The 19,063-nt window shown below is 41.6% G+C and overlaps 2 protein-coding genes across 3 annotated transcripts in view; both read left to right on the forward strand.

The window, feature by feature from the left end:
• Nucleotides 1–510: 510 nt before the first annotated feature.
• Nucleotides 511–2,809, forward strand: LOC136411703 (trafficking protein particle complex subunit 12-like). Its single transcript, XM_066394362.1, has 10 exons — nt 511–769; nt 824–979; nt 1,029–1,183; nt 1,236–1,297; nt 1,348–1,490; nt 1,579–1,744; nt 1,796–1,964; nt 2,016–2,086; nt 2,137–2,291; nt 2,345–2,809. Exons 1-10 carry the CDS (start codon nt 722–724, stop codon nt 2,591–2,593), a joined length of 1,374 nt encoding a protein of 457 aa, XP_066250459.1. The 5' UTR covers nt 511–721; the 3' UTR covers nt 2,594–2,809.
• Nucleotides 2,810–3,882: 1,073 nt separating this feature from the next.
• The window catches only part of LOC136411409 (Krueppel-like factor 7), an 88,712-nt gene continuing 73,531 nt past the window's right edge, over nt 3,883–19,063 (forward strand). For both annotated transcript variants that reach the window (XM_066393962.1, XM_066393963.1), the window contains exon 1: nt 3,883–4,476. In XM_066393962.1, coding sequence (XP_066250059.1) covers nt 4,375–4,476 — 102 coding nt within the window. In that variant the 5' untranslated portion in view covers nt 3,883–4,374. The remainder of the gene's footprint in view (nt 4,477–19,063) is intronic.

Below are 19,063 nucleotides of genomic sequence, written 5' to 3' on the forward strand. Positions count from 1 at the left end.
AGACCGGCAAACACGTTATTGGTCGACCTGCTGAAAACGGAAACTCGTTGCATTATGGGAATTTCAAATGTTTTCGATGGCAATTCTTAGTACGGGATCATATGTGCTATGAAATTATCATTTTATTGATTAAAAATGATAGTCCATGGGTTTGTGGCATCTTTTCGTTTTTTGCCACAGCTAAAAGATTTGATTTAAATGTTATAATAAAATTCCATAGATCTGTGTAAATAAAAGATACCTTTCCCACATCCCTTAAACAGCTAAAGTTTATTGTTACCAAATTTTTTTAAATGCAAAGTGTCTACAATAAGAGCTCTTTCTTCCGCATTCCATCAACCAACCAAAACACACACAAGAGTATCGAATTACTGCCTAGACAAATGCGATAAATCTTAATCACCTTAAAGGCGCACGGAGGTATTTTTAGACCTCCTCCAATAGGAAACATTTCCGAGAGACGAGCGCCACATTATCGATCCCCATTCCACTTTCCGTGGAAACCCTTTCTCTAATACAGTGTGTCCACGCGGGCCTTCGGTTCGATACCAATGAAATCGTGGACCTTTATATCGTAATAGAACGTACTTACTTAATTTTTCAAACAAAGCGTCTTCGATCGTTTTTGGGGGGGATATGGGGAAGGACCTACGCACCTCTCCAATTTTACTCCAGTTATAGCTGATTGTAGTATTGTAACGGACGCTTTCATTATTCACGAATGTTTTTTGAAGTGTCGGTGAACTTGATCAGCAGGAAACAAGGACCTGTGAGCGGCTTTTTTATGACCAAAGATCCTCGCTTTAATGCTCTTTTATTATAGGACACACACATTCCACGGGTGACTTCTTCTGGGGAGGCAGAGCGTCGCAGAGATGCGTGGATACCGATGGAAAAGACCAGACAGGTGCTGGTGGCTAAGGCAACCATCCCTACCGGAACGTACAAGCCGGATATAGGAATGTTAACCATGCCAGGGGTACCATGTCATATTTAGCAATAGCCAAAATATCTTAACAAAATTGTAGGTTTTACTGGATGAGGATATTGAGGACGAAATGGGGGAGCCTATAGTCATGTGCTGCAGGGAGGCTAAAGAAGGGTGCAAGCGGGGCAGCCTCACTCCTAGCCTCACTCCTAACGAGCGGAGGCTAAAAGACTTGGTTCAAATGGGAGCTTTTGGGTACTTATTCGGCACTAGTCTCTTCCACTTACTTATTGATAAACAATTCTAGAGCGGCTATCAATCATACAGCGATGCTTTTGACTTTGTACGGCCAAGGCAGAGGGCGACAAGGTCAAATACCCCTTCAAAGACTTCTTAAGACTCTATAATATCATTTCTAGGCCACCCCACTATTCATACTCCTCAGACTCTGCAGCTTTGGTACATACGACTAGCACTGCTGCTTAAAACGAAGTCTTTCGCGGTGGCCCAAGCCGAGGCGCACCCTTTCAGTCAGCTGGAGAAGCCCGATATTTTCTACCAGGTTTCTGCCTTATGTAACGCACCTTTCCCCAAACTCGCACCTCCAAATTCCCCACATATAAACGAACTACAGAAATTTTGTCTATTAGTACTATCCAGAGTCCTATGGCAATCGCACCGGTTCTATGGCCACCTTCAGCTTCCGCCTGCTACTGGCAGAGTTGCCGATGCACTGCGGGAAACCCAAAGACTCACTGAGAAGGCTCTTTTGCATGTGGGCGGCCATAAAGAAGATGCTCAATAACCTCAAAGGAGGTGCGAATCCTCGATATTGTTGCCGAGATTTAAAAAGAGATTTTGATGTAGGTTTCTGTGAGGATGGCAGCAATATTGAGCTTAGCGAGGCTGATAGAGCTGACTCTTTGAAGCTGTGGTCTGCCAGAGAGGCAAAAGTGGTGTACTCGATAATCAACTGCGCATGCTCTATTAAGGATTATGGACTCGCCATGGAGTTGCTAGGGCAACTTATCAAACGGTAGATTGGAAGTTTTAAAAAAAGCTTCAGCTACAGATAAAGTTTTTGCAGGGATGAGCCCCCAAAGCACGTGCTGCTGTCCGCTTTAGGCCGCCTCAATTTGCAAACTGGAAACATTGGGGGTAAGGCCATTAATATAAGAAGGTTTTAGGTAGTTTTGTGTTTATTTGAGGGGCCGAAGTGTGCTTCAATGAAGCCTATCTCTACGGCTCCAGTGGTGTGCGTGAATTGGTGGACAGAGGCCTTCTCGCTATTGCTCAAAAGAACTACGAGGAGGCTTGCACGTGTTTCCAGAGAGCAAGCGCCCTGGATCCTTCCAATATCATGGTTTTTACTTCCAGATTTTGCTCTTTCATTGATGGAACAGTGGAAAATTGCAGATCCTGAACAACTTGGGGGTGTGCATGTTTTACGACGGGCGTATCAAAGAGGCCATTGCGCTGCTGGAGGCTGCTATAGCGTCAAATCCCGTAAACACCCTCCATGAATCCATCGTCCTGAACCTGTGCTCCCTCTACGACTTGCAGTCCTCCAAGAAAGGCATTATGAAGAAGTTCGCGCTGCTGAGGCAAATATCCAAGTACAGCGCGGACGCCCCGACCACCATCCTGGAAAAGCTATATGGATAGTAGCTGTAGGCTGTCCCGACTGTTATACTGCCCCCAATCCGTCCGTTTAGCTGTTTAGATGTTCTGAAGTTCTTGTTGTTGCATTTGAGCCTCTGTTTTAAACATTTCAATGCTCTGCCTTCTTTGTCCTTTTATCCCTGTAGGCTGTAAGTAGGGATATAACGTGAAACTGTGAATGTAGCGAGTTTACAACTTTGATTAAAAAAAATGTTTGCAGTAAAAGAGTAAGAAAACTTTTAATATTCTTCACCCGCCATGTGCCTGTCGATTGTTTGCCATTCGCATGAAAGAGTAATAAACATCACAATTATTCCACAAGAAGAGGCGAAACAGGCAGTTATCAGTTTGATTAAAACTGCGCATCAGATGGCAAATGTGCCGACTTTCCCAATTGATTGGAAGACGCTATAATTATTGACTCGAATCAATTCTGTATTTCACTCGCTACGTATTAAAGTGGGTCTGTGTTTCTGTTTAAGAAAATACAACCGAGAACGAAATCAGTTATGGTACGCCACTGGACGAAGACTCTAGATTTGATAGGACAAACAAACCACCCGATAGTTTGGAGATTACAAACAGCTGCCATCTTGTCTTACAAACTGATGTGAAGTTTAAAAACGTAAATATCAGTTTTGATCATGATTTGACAGCTGCCACCAAATGACAATTTTTTTCATTTTTGCGCAGACGTGTGTCGATTTTGGGGCTCCTTTTTGGCATTTTTTCAAATGGGATTTTTTACTTCGTTTGGTGTGACACTTACGCCAAAATGATAGATGTTAACAGGCAGACATTTTTGTTTTGGGACGTGATATTTTTAGAAGATATACTGGCCACCTTAGGATAAACTTCAGCGTTGTTGCAATTGTTTTCGAAATTTTCACAAATGGCCGAAGATAGCGGAGGTTAACAAAAGACAGAGAAATTTGTGGACATCTTCTTTAATGTTGTTGAGCTGAACATACGAATATAAAAAGTTAAAAAACTGAGACGTCACAAGTCGCCAAATGGGGTCCTTATATGGTTATTTTGATTCATCAACAATTAGCAGAATGGGAGAAAAATGGCGAAGTCTAATAGAAAAAAGTGGTGAAAAAATATTTTATCTTCAAACTTGTCACCAATGATTGGTCTAGAACGGCAGCCATTTTGTTGATGTTTCACGATTGACGAACATTGACATTTTGGCAGAATGCGTTCGGAAAATACGGCTAAACGTGGCATCGTCGCGTTGCAGCGCGCCACGAGCGTCGGTCGGCAGGACATTCGAACGCGATCGTGTCGGCAGTCTTGCCGATCTTAACGGCCGAACGTCTAGGCTTGTTCCATAAGCGACGGGTCACGAGACGTGAAAACTGCATTTTCATCCCCCAAACTTTCCGAGTCGCCAAACAGACTTGCCGTGGTCTTTGAGACAGGGAACGAGCCGACCCTCGAACGTCCCGCGGCCGCCATTTTCGCCCCGAACCGCCATCCCGGCGATTTTCCACTATTATTAAAGCGCTTTCCGTTTTTCCACCACGGAATCGCAGTGTGCGTGCAAGGCACTCTTCGAATAGTTCACTTGGGTCGTTTTCGGATTTCTGCTCCTCCAGAACCGTTCGCGGAGCTTTAGATCAACAAACGCGAAATGCCGGCTCCGTGCGTTGACCACTGAAGAAACAGCGGTTTGTTGATACGGATTTGGTAATTGGATCGGGGATGGAGCTCGACTGCTCCGCAGGAATTTAGTGGTTTATTTTCTGTTCTGTGTGTTTGTTTTCTCGATTTTGGCAAATATGGATATATTGCCCAGCGTAGACATCTTTAAAGAGCTGCAGGATATTCACGATACCGGCTTTTTTACGGCCAAGCCGAGCCTCGATGATCACTGGCAACAGGTAAAAGGCTTATCTCAAATGCGTAATAATGAATCATTACTATTCTTATCGTTCGTAATTGTCCAGAGATAATTATAACAACAACTCAACTTGGTATTCCTACTCTGAGTGCTGTACTCCTGCACTCACATTTGCTGCCATTGCTCTAGAGTTCACGACTACACTAATTCCAGGGTTAATGGCTATTTTATAAAGCAAGAAAATAGTTGCCAAGAAATAACTAAGTGTATTGGCTATTCAAAAGACTCTTTACGACCCTCGTAATTAACTTTCCATGTAATTAACCCTCGAAATCTAGCCTCCTATTGAGCCAGACACTTAGGAACAGTGTTTTATTTGTACCCATATATGGGACATAAATCTCTTAATCTGTTTTCACTGCGTGCGCGAGGACTTTTTAGACCACTTTACTGAAGAGATCGATAGCGATTAATACGAGAAGATAAAACTATCTAAAATTAAATTCTGACTGAATATCGTAGTTTGCTTGGGGAATTTGTTTAGAGGTGGATTGGTTATTTAGAGAAAAATCCTCCTGGCACGATAACGATGCGAAAATAACCGGCGCTCATTAAATTGTCCAGATAAGGTTGAAGCGAATATAGCATTTAATCCCACTGTAAACACGTCGCGTTGTTAAATGTTCTCGTAACTATGATCTCATAGGAGATTTACGTAACTCCGTATACATTCGACTGATTTACAATTATTATTGGCTAATTCACCTGTAGACGCTTCGCGACGGCTCGAAAATAATGCAATACACGTGATTCTTGATTAGTAAATTGTAATTAATGAGGGCCATAGGTCATAGAAGCGAAGCCGGTTTGTATACAAAATTCCCACGAAGTGTGGGGAAAGCTTCTGTTTAAACATTCTTGCCCCAATTACACTCGAGTGAACGCTCAGAACCGATGATGAAGATGGACAATGTCATTATAAACGTGTATGACATTTATGGTTCCCGATTATAACACCATCCTGCTTTAGCGGCACGAAGAAGAAAGGGATAATAAACTTCCATTCAGGGCGACGGGCATTTCTTTGAAATTCGCGCGTCCTTTAACCTGTGTTTATTCATTTTGAATCTCGCGATTTTAGGTAATTAAAAATTCCTTTATGCAGCCAAGAAATTAAACCAAAACTCCCACTTAACCGCATTTAACATTGCTAGAATTCAGAAGCATCAGGAAAGTATTATTTTGGCTAGGGAAACTGGGATTTTGCATGTTAATTTCGCTCCGCAACTGCTGGCCCCTGAGGTCAGTGACTTATTCCAATGCAGATCCACTGAAATGAGAATTTTTCCCTGCTTTCTACTATACACAGTTGATTTCTATCAATTTTCCGTGTGTATTTAACTTGTAGTTGAGGCCCTGAATGTGAAACATTCGATTTATTTGATATTGACGTAGGTCTACAGATGTCTTGTGGACCCCATTACGGCAATATTTTTTCTGGGCCCAAACCTAAAAATTTGTTGTAACGTTTAGTTAAGCTCTCAAATAAATTGTAATTTCATTAAAAAAAATATTTTGGTCACCTTTGAACTTAATCAAAGAGTGAGTCGAAGGTAGAACTTGGTTGAGAGTTTTGAGGGCGAGGAGCCCTTTGAACTTATACTCGCCTGAAATTTTTTAGTATTTGATGCAAAGTATCAGTCCTTTAAGGCAGAGTTGGCTTGGCGTGAATTAATTAAAGTAATTTTAGGTGCATTACGTTCCTGTTTCCCATTTTGACGACTCACTTTGGTTGAGATAATCCTCAGAGGCGTAAAATTAGTATATTTTTTCTTAAAGCAGTCAAACCTGAGGTTCAAGCACTCATTTAACTCCTATCAATGTCTATTAAGTGTTGCCTGAAATCCAGGAATTCCGATGGCTTAAACCCGGCTTTTCCGAACTTCCTTGATAAGAAGTGTTTCATTTCCGTTTTTATGCAGTTAGTGAAATTGATAACCTTTTCTCCGTACATTATCGCGCGATTTCCTCACTTAAAGCTCAGGGAAAACAGCGATTCATCGATAAGCTAATATTTTTATTGTTATTGTTCATGTTACCAGCACCTTATTAATACTATCCCCAGTGAATTATGATTGAACGTATTGACTGACAATTCTACTTCGTAGAACTTGTGTTTAATGATTCAGAATTAAATGGATCGCCGTCGCAAAGCCATTTATTTATATACGTATAATTTTATCTGTGTATCGTATTTTATAATGCGTTCTTATTATTTATTCAGCGACATTCTTCACTGGTTGCAGAGGTCTGCGCCTTGTGAAGCCTGTACACGTAATAACGTTATTGCAACAGTTGAAATTGCGTTACCGCCTGCGGACAAGAAGAACAATATTCCTGATGAGGCATTGTCCACAGGTCCCGATGCAATATTAAAACTGGGGCTTTTTCAGGCCAGTGGAACAATGCGAGTCCCAGTTCCGCCCCCGCCTCGCATCCGGTCTTAAAGGGGACAAAACAACCCCTTCGGTCGCACGCACACACACACACACACACACACACACACAGACACATACACACACAACAATGAAGCCAAACCTCGTTCATTATTTACGTATAATGGCACCTGTTCTGTGAATGTCTACGTGTTTTAGCAGTCTTGTGCGACACTATCGACACTGGGGTCAGGTTTCGGAACACGCGGAAAAAAGGAAACATCCACGGCTGCAGGGTGTCATGTGTTGGGGCTCCCCCGTCGCCCCTCGGGGGTGTCTACCCTCGGTTTAGATTTTTGGCGGTGTTGCCGGTACGCCAATGAGCGCTTACGTAATCGGCTTCATTCAATAATCTCGCCAAGAATGCACTCGTTCTCGTGAAGGCCGAATCCCCGTTAATTGTCTCTCTCTTGCTGGGTCTCGTGGGTATGGTGCATAAGTAGGTTTAACAATAATCTTCCAAGCTCCAGGTAGTACCGCTCAACCGAAAGTTATTGGTCTTTTTTCAATCGGATTATGGTGGGATGTGGGACTCGTATAAATAGCGAGAGCCTCCCACGCCACTGTTTCCCAACGATTGTGTATTGAAATCGAGGGGATATTTACGCACTTTCTAAGGGCGTCGTGATTACATTATAATATCCGGTAGTAAACATCTGATTTTTCACCTGTTGGCAGGTGGGGTTTTCCCGCAAATTTTCATGGACTAAAGAAGAGATTAGAGGTTGGTCGACACCGAGATCTGGGGGGGCCAGAAATAGCTCACGAGACTGAGTTAAACACTTGCGACCTTCTGGAAGGTTAAAAATAACCTCGGGGAACACGACTATGATTGGGGCTTTATTTAGATTTTATGGGCAACATGCCTTAAGTGCCGCAGTGGTCATGAACTTCTTTTTTTCTTGGAGTGGCTCGTTTTAGAGCCGCGCGCCCTCGGGCGCGCCACTTAGTTATTTTCACGTTCCAATTTTGACCCCAATTTAGACCAATTTGGTCTAACTCTCCTCTGTAAGTCCGAATACTTCCATTTAGAAGTTACCTAACGGGGTTGCAACCTGGCACAGTCGAAGCTACAGTAATTTTAAATTTCGGCCGTGAAAAGGTTTTTGTAAAGAATTTTTGCAATTTTCCATACTAGCCGTTTAAGCATTGAGATTTTCATTTAATTCCCTTACATGGCTCCTAATTACAGTTGTTGGGCACTTTCGAAGATATGTATTTGATAGCCTTGATGAGAACTTCTGTGTGAATTCGCAGTATAGCTCTAATCACAGATTCTGAATTAAGCATTTGTAGGGGGCTTTCCAAGGGATGTTCTCTCCCAATTGATATCTCTAGTCTCCTTCTGTAAATCATCATATCTCCATTGAAATCTCCTGCCTTACACAGTAATGCCAAAGAGTTACTCGAAAAATCACTTTACTTTGTAAGCAGCATAGTTTCTCTACTTTAATCTCTGTCTTTACAGAGGAACTTGAACATAAACGCGATTAGTAACCTAAATTTCAACTACGTAAGTCTAATAAGGGTTTAGGAAGGTTTTCCAAGGGATTTCCTATAGCAGTCATTAGCGTTCCTCAGGCGAGTCCCAAGACTTCCATAAAAACCCATAGTTTAAAAGGAAGTCCCGAAGGATTAAGGGAAAACGTCTGTAACTTGAATTACAGCATGGTTTTGTAGGGATTTTCTATATGATTTGATAGCTCTACCTTTGCTATGTAAGATCCGAGATTTCCATTGAAATCACTTTCCTTACAGGGGAACCTGTAAACCCCCTGCTTTCCATTTAGAGGGGTTTATGAAAGACGACACTAAAACGGTCACCAAGTTAAATTATATTTAATGCTCAATAAATTGTCATGCTTTCGAAAAGGTTTTTTGAGGGACTTTCTGTACTATCGGTAGTATCTTCAATTCTCCTCTGTAAGTCTCAGCGACCTGATTAACGCAGTGTGTCTGACACTACAGGGAGCAGTGACTTAATTTGTAATTATATAATTAAGGGCTTGAAAAGTTTTTCTGGGTTTTTACAACGTCTTTTTCTTACTTTTTTTCAACTCTGTTGCCAGCTCTAAAGTCCTAAAATGAGCATTGGCGTTCGTCGTCATACCGAGTTCATAATTTTAAGCTGAGTCAAGAGTTATTTTTAATTCTTTCTTTATTTGAACATCGTTTTGTTTTTCGTCCAGTGACGTACCTCAGAGAGTATATTTAAAATTTTGATTTTACCTGCGTTCGATTTCAAACAAAATTCATCTTCGTGGTTACGAGTTTCATTTTGATCTTCTCGTGAGCAATGCAAACACATTTCAAGGGCGCTTATGTCATGAACACATTTCTAATTTACATGGAGTTTATAGTTGATTTGAAACCTCAAACTCGCTCCGTATAATAAATCGGCACGAAAAACATACCTCCCACCTCCCCCCTGTTGATCCCCTTAGGCGGAATTCCTTCCGACCTTATTTACGGGTCCGTTAAATATTCAACAACTTGCCGGCACATCTTTTGATATTTACCTTTGACTTTGAATATTCCCCAGATTTCCCTCAAATTTGTTCCAGGGACGACCTTAGGGGGATGGCACAGATGAGCAAAACAGGAGCTGGGGGGATTCGTGGGGGCTCGGTATTTTGCGGGCCAAACGGGGCGGCTTGTAGGGAATTTTTAAAAAATCATATGATTAATAAGGGCTTTAAAGTAAAGGGAGACAGCACTATTTGTCTCGTCGCAAGAAGACCGAAGAGCCATTTATTAAGGTGATTATCCCTCGCGGCGGAGAAAAAACGTTACCCACAGAAAAGAGGGAGGGAGAGAGAGAGGACGATGCGTCAGATAAAGATAAGGGTAAAGAATTATTGTAATTTATTCTGGACCTGATTTCTTCCGCTTAGTTCTTGTGGCGCTCAGGTGCTGAATCGGCCTCGGACAAGCACCACCTTCTGCGAATGCAGGAATTTGAATAAGAACCTGTTGGCGGCCTATTTATAACCATTTTAGCGCATGTGTGTCGAAAACATCGTTTTAGGGATGCATCGGCTAATCTGAACAGGGACGGAAAGTAAACTTTCCGCCCAGAATTTAATGAAACCCCGCCATGTAATTTATAATTATTAATAAAGCCTTCATAAAAGCGCTTTATTTGTGTCCACCGAGTGTGATGGCGGCGTCATCATCATCATCGTTCCCGATACTTTTGTCTCTATTGTAGGCTTAATATGGCGGCGCTTTAATGAACACGTTAATTAAATCGGTATCGGACCATGTGTCGGGTGTGTGTATCTACATAGAGACGTAAATTCCAAAGAAATATTCGTGGACATTGGGGAAAATACGATAATGATTCGAAAAAAATCTTTTTACTGCCTTTGGTGTGACCAAAGTCCATTTGGCCTCCACGCACTCCGGACGCAAGGTTATGGGTTTTCAAATCCTGCAACCCATTACGGCTTGTATCGCCAAGCCCATAAGACAGCGCAATGTGTAATGTGTATTCAGCCTAGCGTTGTTTACAATGACACATGACACGATAAGGCTGTAGTATCGCGGTCCAATTTGCCAACCCGCAGTGGCGTGCGTTAAAATGTTGTGGTCGCGGCCTTAGACGCTAGGCCCAAAGATTAGATTAGACAGTGTGAATCAGCCTTAACAGAGTCCGACGATTTATGCGAGGCGTTATCTGTGGCAGGATGCGGCCACAGTTAAGCCGTTTCTGAACGTGACGTCCTCTTTTCCTGTGTGTCACTCTGAATTAGCGAAACGATGATGATATAACCGCCATTAGGTAGGTATCTAGTCGCATCACCAGCAAAAACAAGACAACCTGTGTAGTTCGCCTTGAAACCAGACACCATCATGTGCATACCTAAGGTGTAGCACACGTCAGTGGCGTGCGCCACGGCAATCAAATAAATAACAGACAATAATAGGACTCTCCATCACCCGGTTCGAGCGCGTGGGAACCGCGCTGGCTGGCCTGAAGGGGGTGGAAATATGGCGCACTAAAAAGCAAATAGATTAACCCCGAAATAAGAAAATTGATTGGGTTTTTCTCCCCGGGCGTTCGACAATGTATGAAAGGAAAATGCTGCCGCTGAAAGAAAATAATGAATTTTCCGCACGGTCCTCGTCTTGATCGATCGAGCAGTGCGGATATTTACCCTAAAAAGGCCTTCGGTTTGTGAATTTGATGCTGTTTCTTTGTACCACACAATACAACACTGGGCAATTTGAATTGAGATTAGGACGCATGTCATCTGCGCACGAAAAACCAAAAGAATTACATTGAATCATCTTAAAATTTTAGGGAAAATACATTTTTTACCAATACTGGCAAACATTCTTCAACATATTTAAGAAATTTTACCAAAGCTGGCAACGTGTTACCTTTCCTACCGTGACGATTTTCGATAGTGTCTCTTAGTCGCACTTGCGTGTTTATAGCATATGTTGGCCATGCTATTTAGACAAATGAACGTTGCCTTGTTGCCATTTACTGATAGGCCGAAGTTTAAGGAAATGCATGTTGTAATTCTTAACTGAAAATTTAGAAGCAAAACACAGAAAAACTCACCTAAAAATCTAAATTTTAGTTCCAATTAAAATATATCTTTTAATTAATATTTTCATCCTTGAAACTTCAGTATCCTTCGCCAATGCATTTTTAGCCTCTTCTACAAGAAATAAATACTTGCAATTGACATGTATTACACTCTAAAACGAAATATCCTCGGCCAATGAGTTCTCAGACAAATGACAAAAGTTCATGCAATTGTCAGTTTAATAAATCAGTGGCCCACTGAGACTTCGTATATGATATTAAAGGGACAAATATTTTCTGCCTTTTATGTCCTTAATGTGACTTTAAATGCAAATATCAATTTTCATATTTATAAAAGAAACAAGCTTCGAATGCGTCCATGTAAATCATGGGCGTAGCTGATTTTCTGTAGTATCCACTTTTTGAAGCACGTTCAGATGTGAACTTGGTTAACTTAGAACTTTAAAGGGGCAAACATTTCCCGCATTCTACGCCCTTGCTCTGACCGTAACTTTGGTCAACTTTGAAACTTTGGAACTATCCATAATTTATTGACGTAGGAGACTTTCAATAGTGGCCACAATTTCAGATACGTTCAGATTTGATATTTACTATACATACAGTGACCGGCAGAAAGTACACATCATATGGGATTTTTTTTTATTTGAATTTATCAGAAAATTTTATTCTCGGTAAAAGTTTGTGCCTTTTTGGAAACTCAAAACCCAGTTTACAAAATTTGTATATTTCATTTCATATAAGCGAGATTCGAAAATTACGAAAATGGCTTTATTTTTAATTTTGGAGGAAACATGTATTATGAAAAGTGGTTTAGAATTAAAAGATAAGCCCAACAATGAAGTTTAAAGTTATTAGTCTACAAAACATTTCTTCGGAATTTTTTTTAGGATTTACCCCGTGTAGAAAATAAAACAAATTTATTTAATATGCCAGTTTCGTTTCAGAGAGGATTAAAAAATACAAATAATATTATTTGAAAAAGTGTTTTATGGAATAGAAACTTAAAACTTCATTGTTCGGCTTATCTTTTAATTCTAAATAACGTTTCATAATACATGTTTTCTTTAAAATAAAAAAATAAAGGTATATACTTTACTCATGTGCCATTTTCGTAATTTTCAAATCTCTCCCATATAAAATGAGATATAAAAATTTTGTGAACCGAGTTTTGAGAGAAATGTACAAACTTTTACGAAGAATAAAATTTTCTGATAAATACAAATAAAAAAAATTCTATATGATGTGTACTTTCTGTTGGATACTGTATATCTAGAAATTTAAACGAAGGAACGTGTCGTGCTTTCTACTTGTCTAGAATGATCATAAGCGCAGGTGCCAATTTTCGCATTTATAGATAAAATTTGAAAGTTGAAAACTAATATCCATTGGCGTGCAAGACTACAATGCGTATAGTGAGTAAAATTTGAAATACATTTAGGTTTGGAATTTCGCCAGTTTAAGTAAATATTTCGTATTTGCCACGTCCCTAGTCTCCCTGGTTAAAACCGATTGTAAATTTCAATGGCGTATCCCAGATGTACTGATAAGGATAAGAACATCAACTTAATTAACTAATAATTAAAAAGCAGTGTTAAAAAGGTGTTGAAGCTATTAAGTAAAAAATCTATTCTCCACTCCACTGATGCGTGTTAACAAAAGTAATGTAATTTGCGATTTAATTTATAATCATTGGCGTAGCATTGATAACTGTCTTTTGTTAAACAAACTATTGGCTTAGGTGCATGTTTTATTTGAAGAGAGGCCCGTTATCTGCGTCTTGTTTGTGCCCTTTGAGAGAAGACTTCAATTTACTGCCAGACATTTATCGAAAATGGTAAAAGATAGCCGGCCCTAATGCAGCCATCAGAGAGGGCAGGAAATGGCTATCGTCCCCGGTACAAAGGGACAATGCACTGTCGCTTCCGGGGGCCCCAAAACGAAATTATTCGTGGAATGTACTGAAATTCACTTGCCACTAATGACTCCCCGATACCAGGACCATTCGAAAACGTTCTAGAAATTATTATCTTTATGAGGATTTTAATTACTCAATCCAGTGGTGTCGGTCACATTAACTTTGGAGGAACCAAAAGTGTGAAAATTCGGCAGTCGAAAGTGAATTCGTTGGATTGCCAAATTTAAAATCAAGGTCAACGTTGCCGATAATTACATCAACGTGGTCTCTACGTGCATGGTCAGTGCCGCTCGTGTACGGCCTTGCCCGATAAGGTTCGCATTTGGGGAATCATTCAATACTTGACTAGTTTTCGATTAAAATCTAATCGTTGGCGTTGCATTAGTGACGGTTTCTCGGAACGTTAAATGCGTAAAAGCCCTCTCCAAGTTTGAAAATGGCGTCTGTTTAACGCCTGTTAAAACGTTGTAAAATAAAGGAGGAAGCTGGCCTGGTGTTTACATTGGCTGCCAGCGGAGTCACACTAAGTGCACATGTTCTTTTACTGTTAACTGATGGAATGAAAGCAGTATGAAACGGATATTGTTCCTTCACGGGTTTTTTTTTGAACCGATTGCACATGGTTTTTTCAAACTTCCACAAGACGTTTCTCTCAGGCTTTACGAGGTTTCAAGACCCAGATTACAAATGGCCATTTTCCGGTGTGTGAAGGCGGCATATTAATACCAAGTGACGATCGAGTGAAATGGGCATTTCGACGGAAAACCGTGACATTTCGGTAATTCGGAATGAATCACCGCCCATCGATTCGTCACTTTTAAAAGGCATTGTACGTGCTGCCTAGAAAGTATTTCTCAAGTAAACAAATGACTTTGTGTACTGCCTTATCTGAATCGTATACATACAAATAAAAGCGAGTTGTTTGTTCTACGAATTACATGCGAGTGGAATATTGCCCAGGTCAGAGGCGGAGGCACAGCAGTCCCTAATTTTTTTCAAAATATCGCGAAGTGATTTTCAGCTTTTGCTAGCTTCTGCGAGATCTACACGATCGTGGTTGCCTCCTCCCCTTCTTCATCCTTCTTCTCGAATAGTTCTGAGAATTTCAGAGTCGTCGTCTGCTTATTCTCTTTCGACACGTAGTGAAGCCTCCCCCTTCTCCTCCTCTTCATCCTCCTTCTCCATCAGTTCTGAGAGTCTCAGAGTCGGCATCTACTTACTTTCAACACGTAGTGAATGTTTATTCAACAATATTCGTATCAAAATCGTAATGCTGTTGTCCAAGACGTGGCATTAATGACATTCTTCAATTATCCTAAGCAATTCAGAAAGTTGTCAAAAGCATGAGAGATAATCAGCATTTTCCGACAACTCGGTGCACTCAAGAATGTATTATCTTCAAATCAGGGAAGTAGTCAGCTCACGTGGTTTAAAATAAATCTACAAAGTTTCGAGACATCAGAGGCGTATCGCGGGACGAATGTTTCTCTTATTACAACAAGTTATGTATCAAGGAATCATAGATAAAAAAAAGTCTTGCCACTGACCATATAGAAGGTGCTTCAAATAATCCCCTGGAAGTTGAAATATTAGTAGGGTTGTCCATTGTAGACAAATTCATTCTCCCCAAAGATGGCTATTTTAGAAGATCCGCAAGCAGTTGTCCACTCTTGTATTGCTGATGGCGTCCTTGCGAGGTCCAAAACGTCGGTCGCGTCTTGCTGCCGCAGCACCGATTGCATCATTATGATGCTGTTAAAAGCTGAGCAAAACTACAAACAGGCCGACTCTCCATTGAACTGGGGGGACAAAAGGGGGAAGACAGAGAACAGCTGTGTTTGGGCCAATGTTCTCTGGCCGGGAGTATCGATCCGAACGCAGCTCTATTGCGAGTAATCTCTTTCGGTGCTTGTATGCCATTCGGACTCCGATAGCCGTGTCCCCCTCGCAGACTTGCCACGGAGGTACGCCACTGGCCTCATTACCGTCCTTAATTAGGCCGCGGCATATTTTCCCTTTTTCGTATGAATTTTTTATTAAATTCCCAATTTCGGGGGATGACGAAGAGCTGATTTATTAACTGATGGACGATTTGCATTCGCGTCAGCTATATTATACGGATAGCTATACACAGCGACATTTGGTAACCGCATAAATTCCGACTCATTAGCCTGGCGCGGCTGAATCGAAAATTAGTCAAATGTTTGCGAACGTTCAAAACTAAAAGAGAGGATCAAACCCCCATCGGTTGTGTATAGTAGTTGGGACTTTAGTGCGCCATGTGTACACTATCAAACTTTTAGGTCGGTTCTGACTGCTGTTTGGGGACCGCATACATTACTATCGAAGCGACTTTCGCGCCGCCAATGAGTTCTCGCCCTGTTTACCCCAGCAAGGGGGTGTATGTTTTATTTGGCCACCCCAGTCCGACTCACCCCAGGTGCGGCACGCTTTCCTTTAGTACACAATCGGACGTTTCGATCGATTTTTTCGGGATCCCCCTTAAACAGGTGAAATTCAATATTATGTCTATATTAGCGCCATCTGAGGGTCTGCCAATGTTGTTCTTTGAGGGAACACAGGGGCGCAGCAAAATCTTGGATGTTGCCGCGTCATTCAAATAACATTCTTACAACAACCCACATCTGTGAATTGAAATTGTTGGTCTGCGGTTGCAAATTAGTGTGGTGTAGAAACAGCCGAGGATTTCCAGTTAGAACCAGGGGCACAGGAGACGGCGAATGTCGTGGTCAGAGGTCCCTAAGCTTTGAGATCGAGTTTTGCAGCAGATTTGAGGGCATTCTCTATATCTATACGGATCTTGTACGCCAATGCGATTTCGTAGCTTCTAGACTATGTTAAATACCTAAGCTGCCATGCGTCATTTGGCTGAAAAACAGGGGCGTAGAGAGTGGCAAATGTCAGAGCTGCCAAGACTTTGATTTTTATATTCTTTTATGTGTCACTTAGGAGAGTGGTTTTTACGCAATTTTGGAACTTGCAGGCTCCGGTACTAAAAACCAAGTCTGACGTCCTGTGGCGAAAATCAGGGACGTAGCAAGAAAAAGGTTTATCGTACCCTTTTAATCATTCAAAAATTTGTCAAGAAGCGGTGGCGGGAAAAGTCCATTACCAACCATATTGATGGGAATTGTGGGCGAAGCACGCGTTTTCTTGATGAAGTAAGGTTTTGTATTGAGTGTGTCATTTGGTTCGAGATTCTCTCGCTCAGCTCTCATATTTAAATGCCATCAATCGATGATCATTATCCCCATATTTATTAAATTCCCCCGGTGCAGGTTATTAATTTTACGATCGTGCTTGCGCTTGGCGAACTTTAATATTATGATGTCGCAATAATTCCCCCGCCCCCCCTGGGGGGAGGCACTATGAGCGTGACTGTCATTGGAAATTTTTTTCTGCGCCGGGCTTCGACCCAGTAACCCGCATGTTTGCTGGCGTTTTTACCCGCCGATGGTCAGTTTGTTGGGTTACGCGTTTGCACAACAAACAAGTTCCCAGGCAGTACCATTAAATGCACATCTGGCCATAAATGGTGCGAGTTTTCTAAATAAACACCGCATGTGAGTGACGTGTCTACCATAGAACTGGGTTAAAGGCCTGGAAACACGACATGAGATAACTATTAGTGTCCGCACGCCTCTGCTGGACATGTGACAATGAATAAATTTGTTGCCCCTGTAGAGTAAGGGGTGCGTCCTTTTTGGGGTGTAAAAAAATTCGAGTTGCACTCTGATTATGGGGTTGTGTAAGCGGTCGCTCTCGAGCCATTATTAATATCATTTCATCAGTAAGAATTATCCCTCGACAGACTTATAATGCCCGTTTTTGGGAAAAATCGCTTTAAGACCCATTACCCACTTTTCCGGCACATTGGCCCTTGGAGGGCTCGTACGTTCGTAGTTTGCGAATTGAAGCCCTTCCAATCGGCTCGTTTAAAGCCCCCCGCAGTAACAATGTTGTTGTTTGTCTAAAACGCACGAAGTGGCTTTCCCCCCATTGCGTTCCAGGATTCGGCCCACTGTGCTGACGGAGGAGCCCTAAAGGCCGTTCCAGGGCAGAAAACGGGAACGCGGCAGTATCGCGTTTAAACGCACGACTAAGCCCCAATGTTCAAATGGCCGTAGAAAGAACGAACACGGATCCATAAAACTTTGGAAGCTGCCTGGTTTGAATATAAAAGGTGGATGTTTATTTTTTGCCGGGGCGCATCTGGAGAACGTCGGCTGGAAATGTGCATTTCCAGATCCGGATTAGGCCGGGGCCGATGCACTCTCGTGTATTTCTTATATTTGGCCCCGTTTAAAATTAGTCACACCATTGGTATTTATTTAATTCACTCCTGAAAAAAGTTGTGCAGGAGGGTAGGTTTATCGTCGTCCTAATCGCACCAAAAAAGGGGTTGATTTTTCTGTCCTAATGCGTTATTAGTTAATTAAAAACGTAGCTCCCCAGTGACGTGCGTACATATACGAATTAATTAAGTTCGCATTCCGGTTGTATGTATGTGATACCGCGGCTTAATTGCCTCGGCTATTTAAGTTGCGGAAGTTATCGCGCCTTTTCATCTGGTTTTCCGCCCAGGGCTTCGGGGGTAAAGGGGGGCGTAAAAGCGCCAGATAAAGCCGGCAACGCGAATCAATAACATGTGCACTAGATTTCGGCAAAATGCCGGCAAATTGCATGTATACGTCGAAATAGAAAACGTCCCGAAGCGTAGTTGAAGTATACGTATGTACGTTTTCACTTTGGGGTGCATGCAACGTCAAATCTTGTCTTGCCTATGTGCTCTTGTGGGATGTGTGTGTAAACGACCAGGGGCGCTCTCAAAAATGAATTTTTTTCCCGTTCAAATCCCGCAGGATTATTTCGAAAAATGTGGTAGTTGAGAAATCTCCAGAATCTGGAAAGCTGTGGAAATGTAGTTAATAGAGAATGGACAGTCGCGTTGAGTTTCTGAGCTCAAATCAGTGGAAAATCGGGAGATACTCATAGGATTTCCTGTGAAAATTCAGCAAGTTGCTGCTCCTCGGATGGGTTATATTGCATTATGCTTCTGAAGCGGAATCGACGTCTCTCAACATAGACTATTAGACCTCATTTGGACCCAGCGACAACCTGGAGTGTATAACTGTTCTTAACGAGTGAATTGCAGCATTCTTCTTTATAATTTTCTGTAAGGAAATTTGCTGCGAGTCTAGTCATTTGTATATTAATTCTTAAGTAAAATTAAATAATGTTTTAAAAAGCAATTTTACGAATAAGGGAACTTAATTCGTATTACTCGATATGGTACTCCTGGAAAAATAGGAAATAATTTTTCCGAGTGGAGCACCACGGCGCCCCAGGACCGACTGGGAATCCCAACTGCCCAGGTTCGACCGGGCAATTCCGGCCGTGCAGACCTGAAAGGGGGGAACGCGTTCGTCCAGGTGAGAATGGGGGACAGCCAATTGAGGCCTAAAAAGACCCTAAATCATAACATTCAATTTATTTTTATTTTATATTTACCAATTATTGCCCTAAATCGTATTCTTGTTTGGTTTTATTTTTTTTAATTTATTAAATTTCTTAAAACTGGCAGAAAACTCGATTTTTTCTTAAATACAGTTTTGCGCAAATCTGAAAGTCTGGA

The sequence above is a fragment of the Euwallacea similis genome, chromosome 10, assembly GCF_039881205.1.
Source record: "Euwallacea similis isolate ESF13 chromosome 10, ESF131.1, whole genome shotgun sequence".
Lineage (NCBI taxonomy): Eukaryota > Metazoa > Arthropoda > Insecta > Coleoptera > Curculionidae > Euwallacea > Euwallacea similis.

Bases quoted from the DNA above. Each gene is read 5' to 3' on its own strand.
- LOC136411703 (XM_066394362.1), top strand. From the start codon at position 722: ATGTTTTTTGAAGTGTCGGTGAACTTGATCAGCAGGAAACAAGGACCT. The intron at 1,965-2,015 runs GTAGATTGGAAG...AAGTTTTTGCAG, and splicing joins CTAGGGCAACTTATCAAACG to GGATGAGCCCCCAAAGCACG. The intron at 2,087-2,136 runs GTAAGGCCATTA...TGTTTATTTGAG, and splicing joins GCAAACTGGAAACATTGGGG to GGGCCGAAGTGTGCTTCAAT.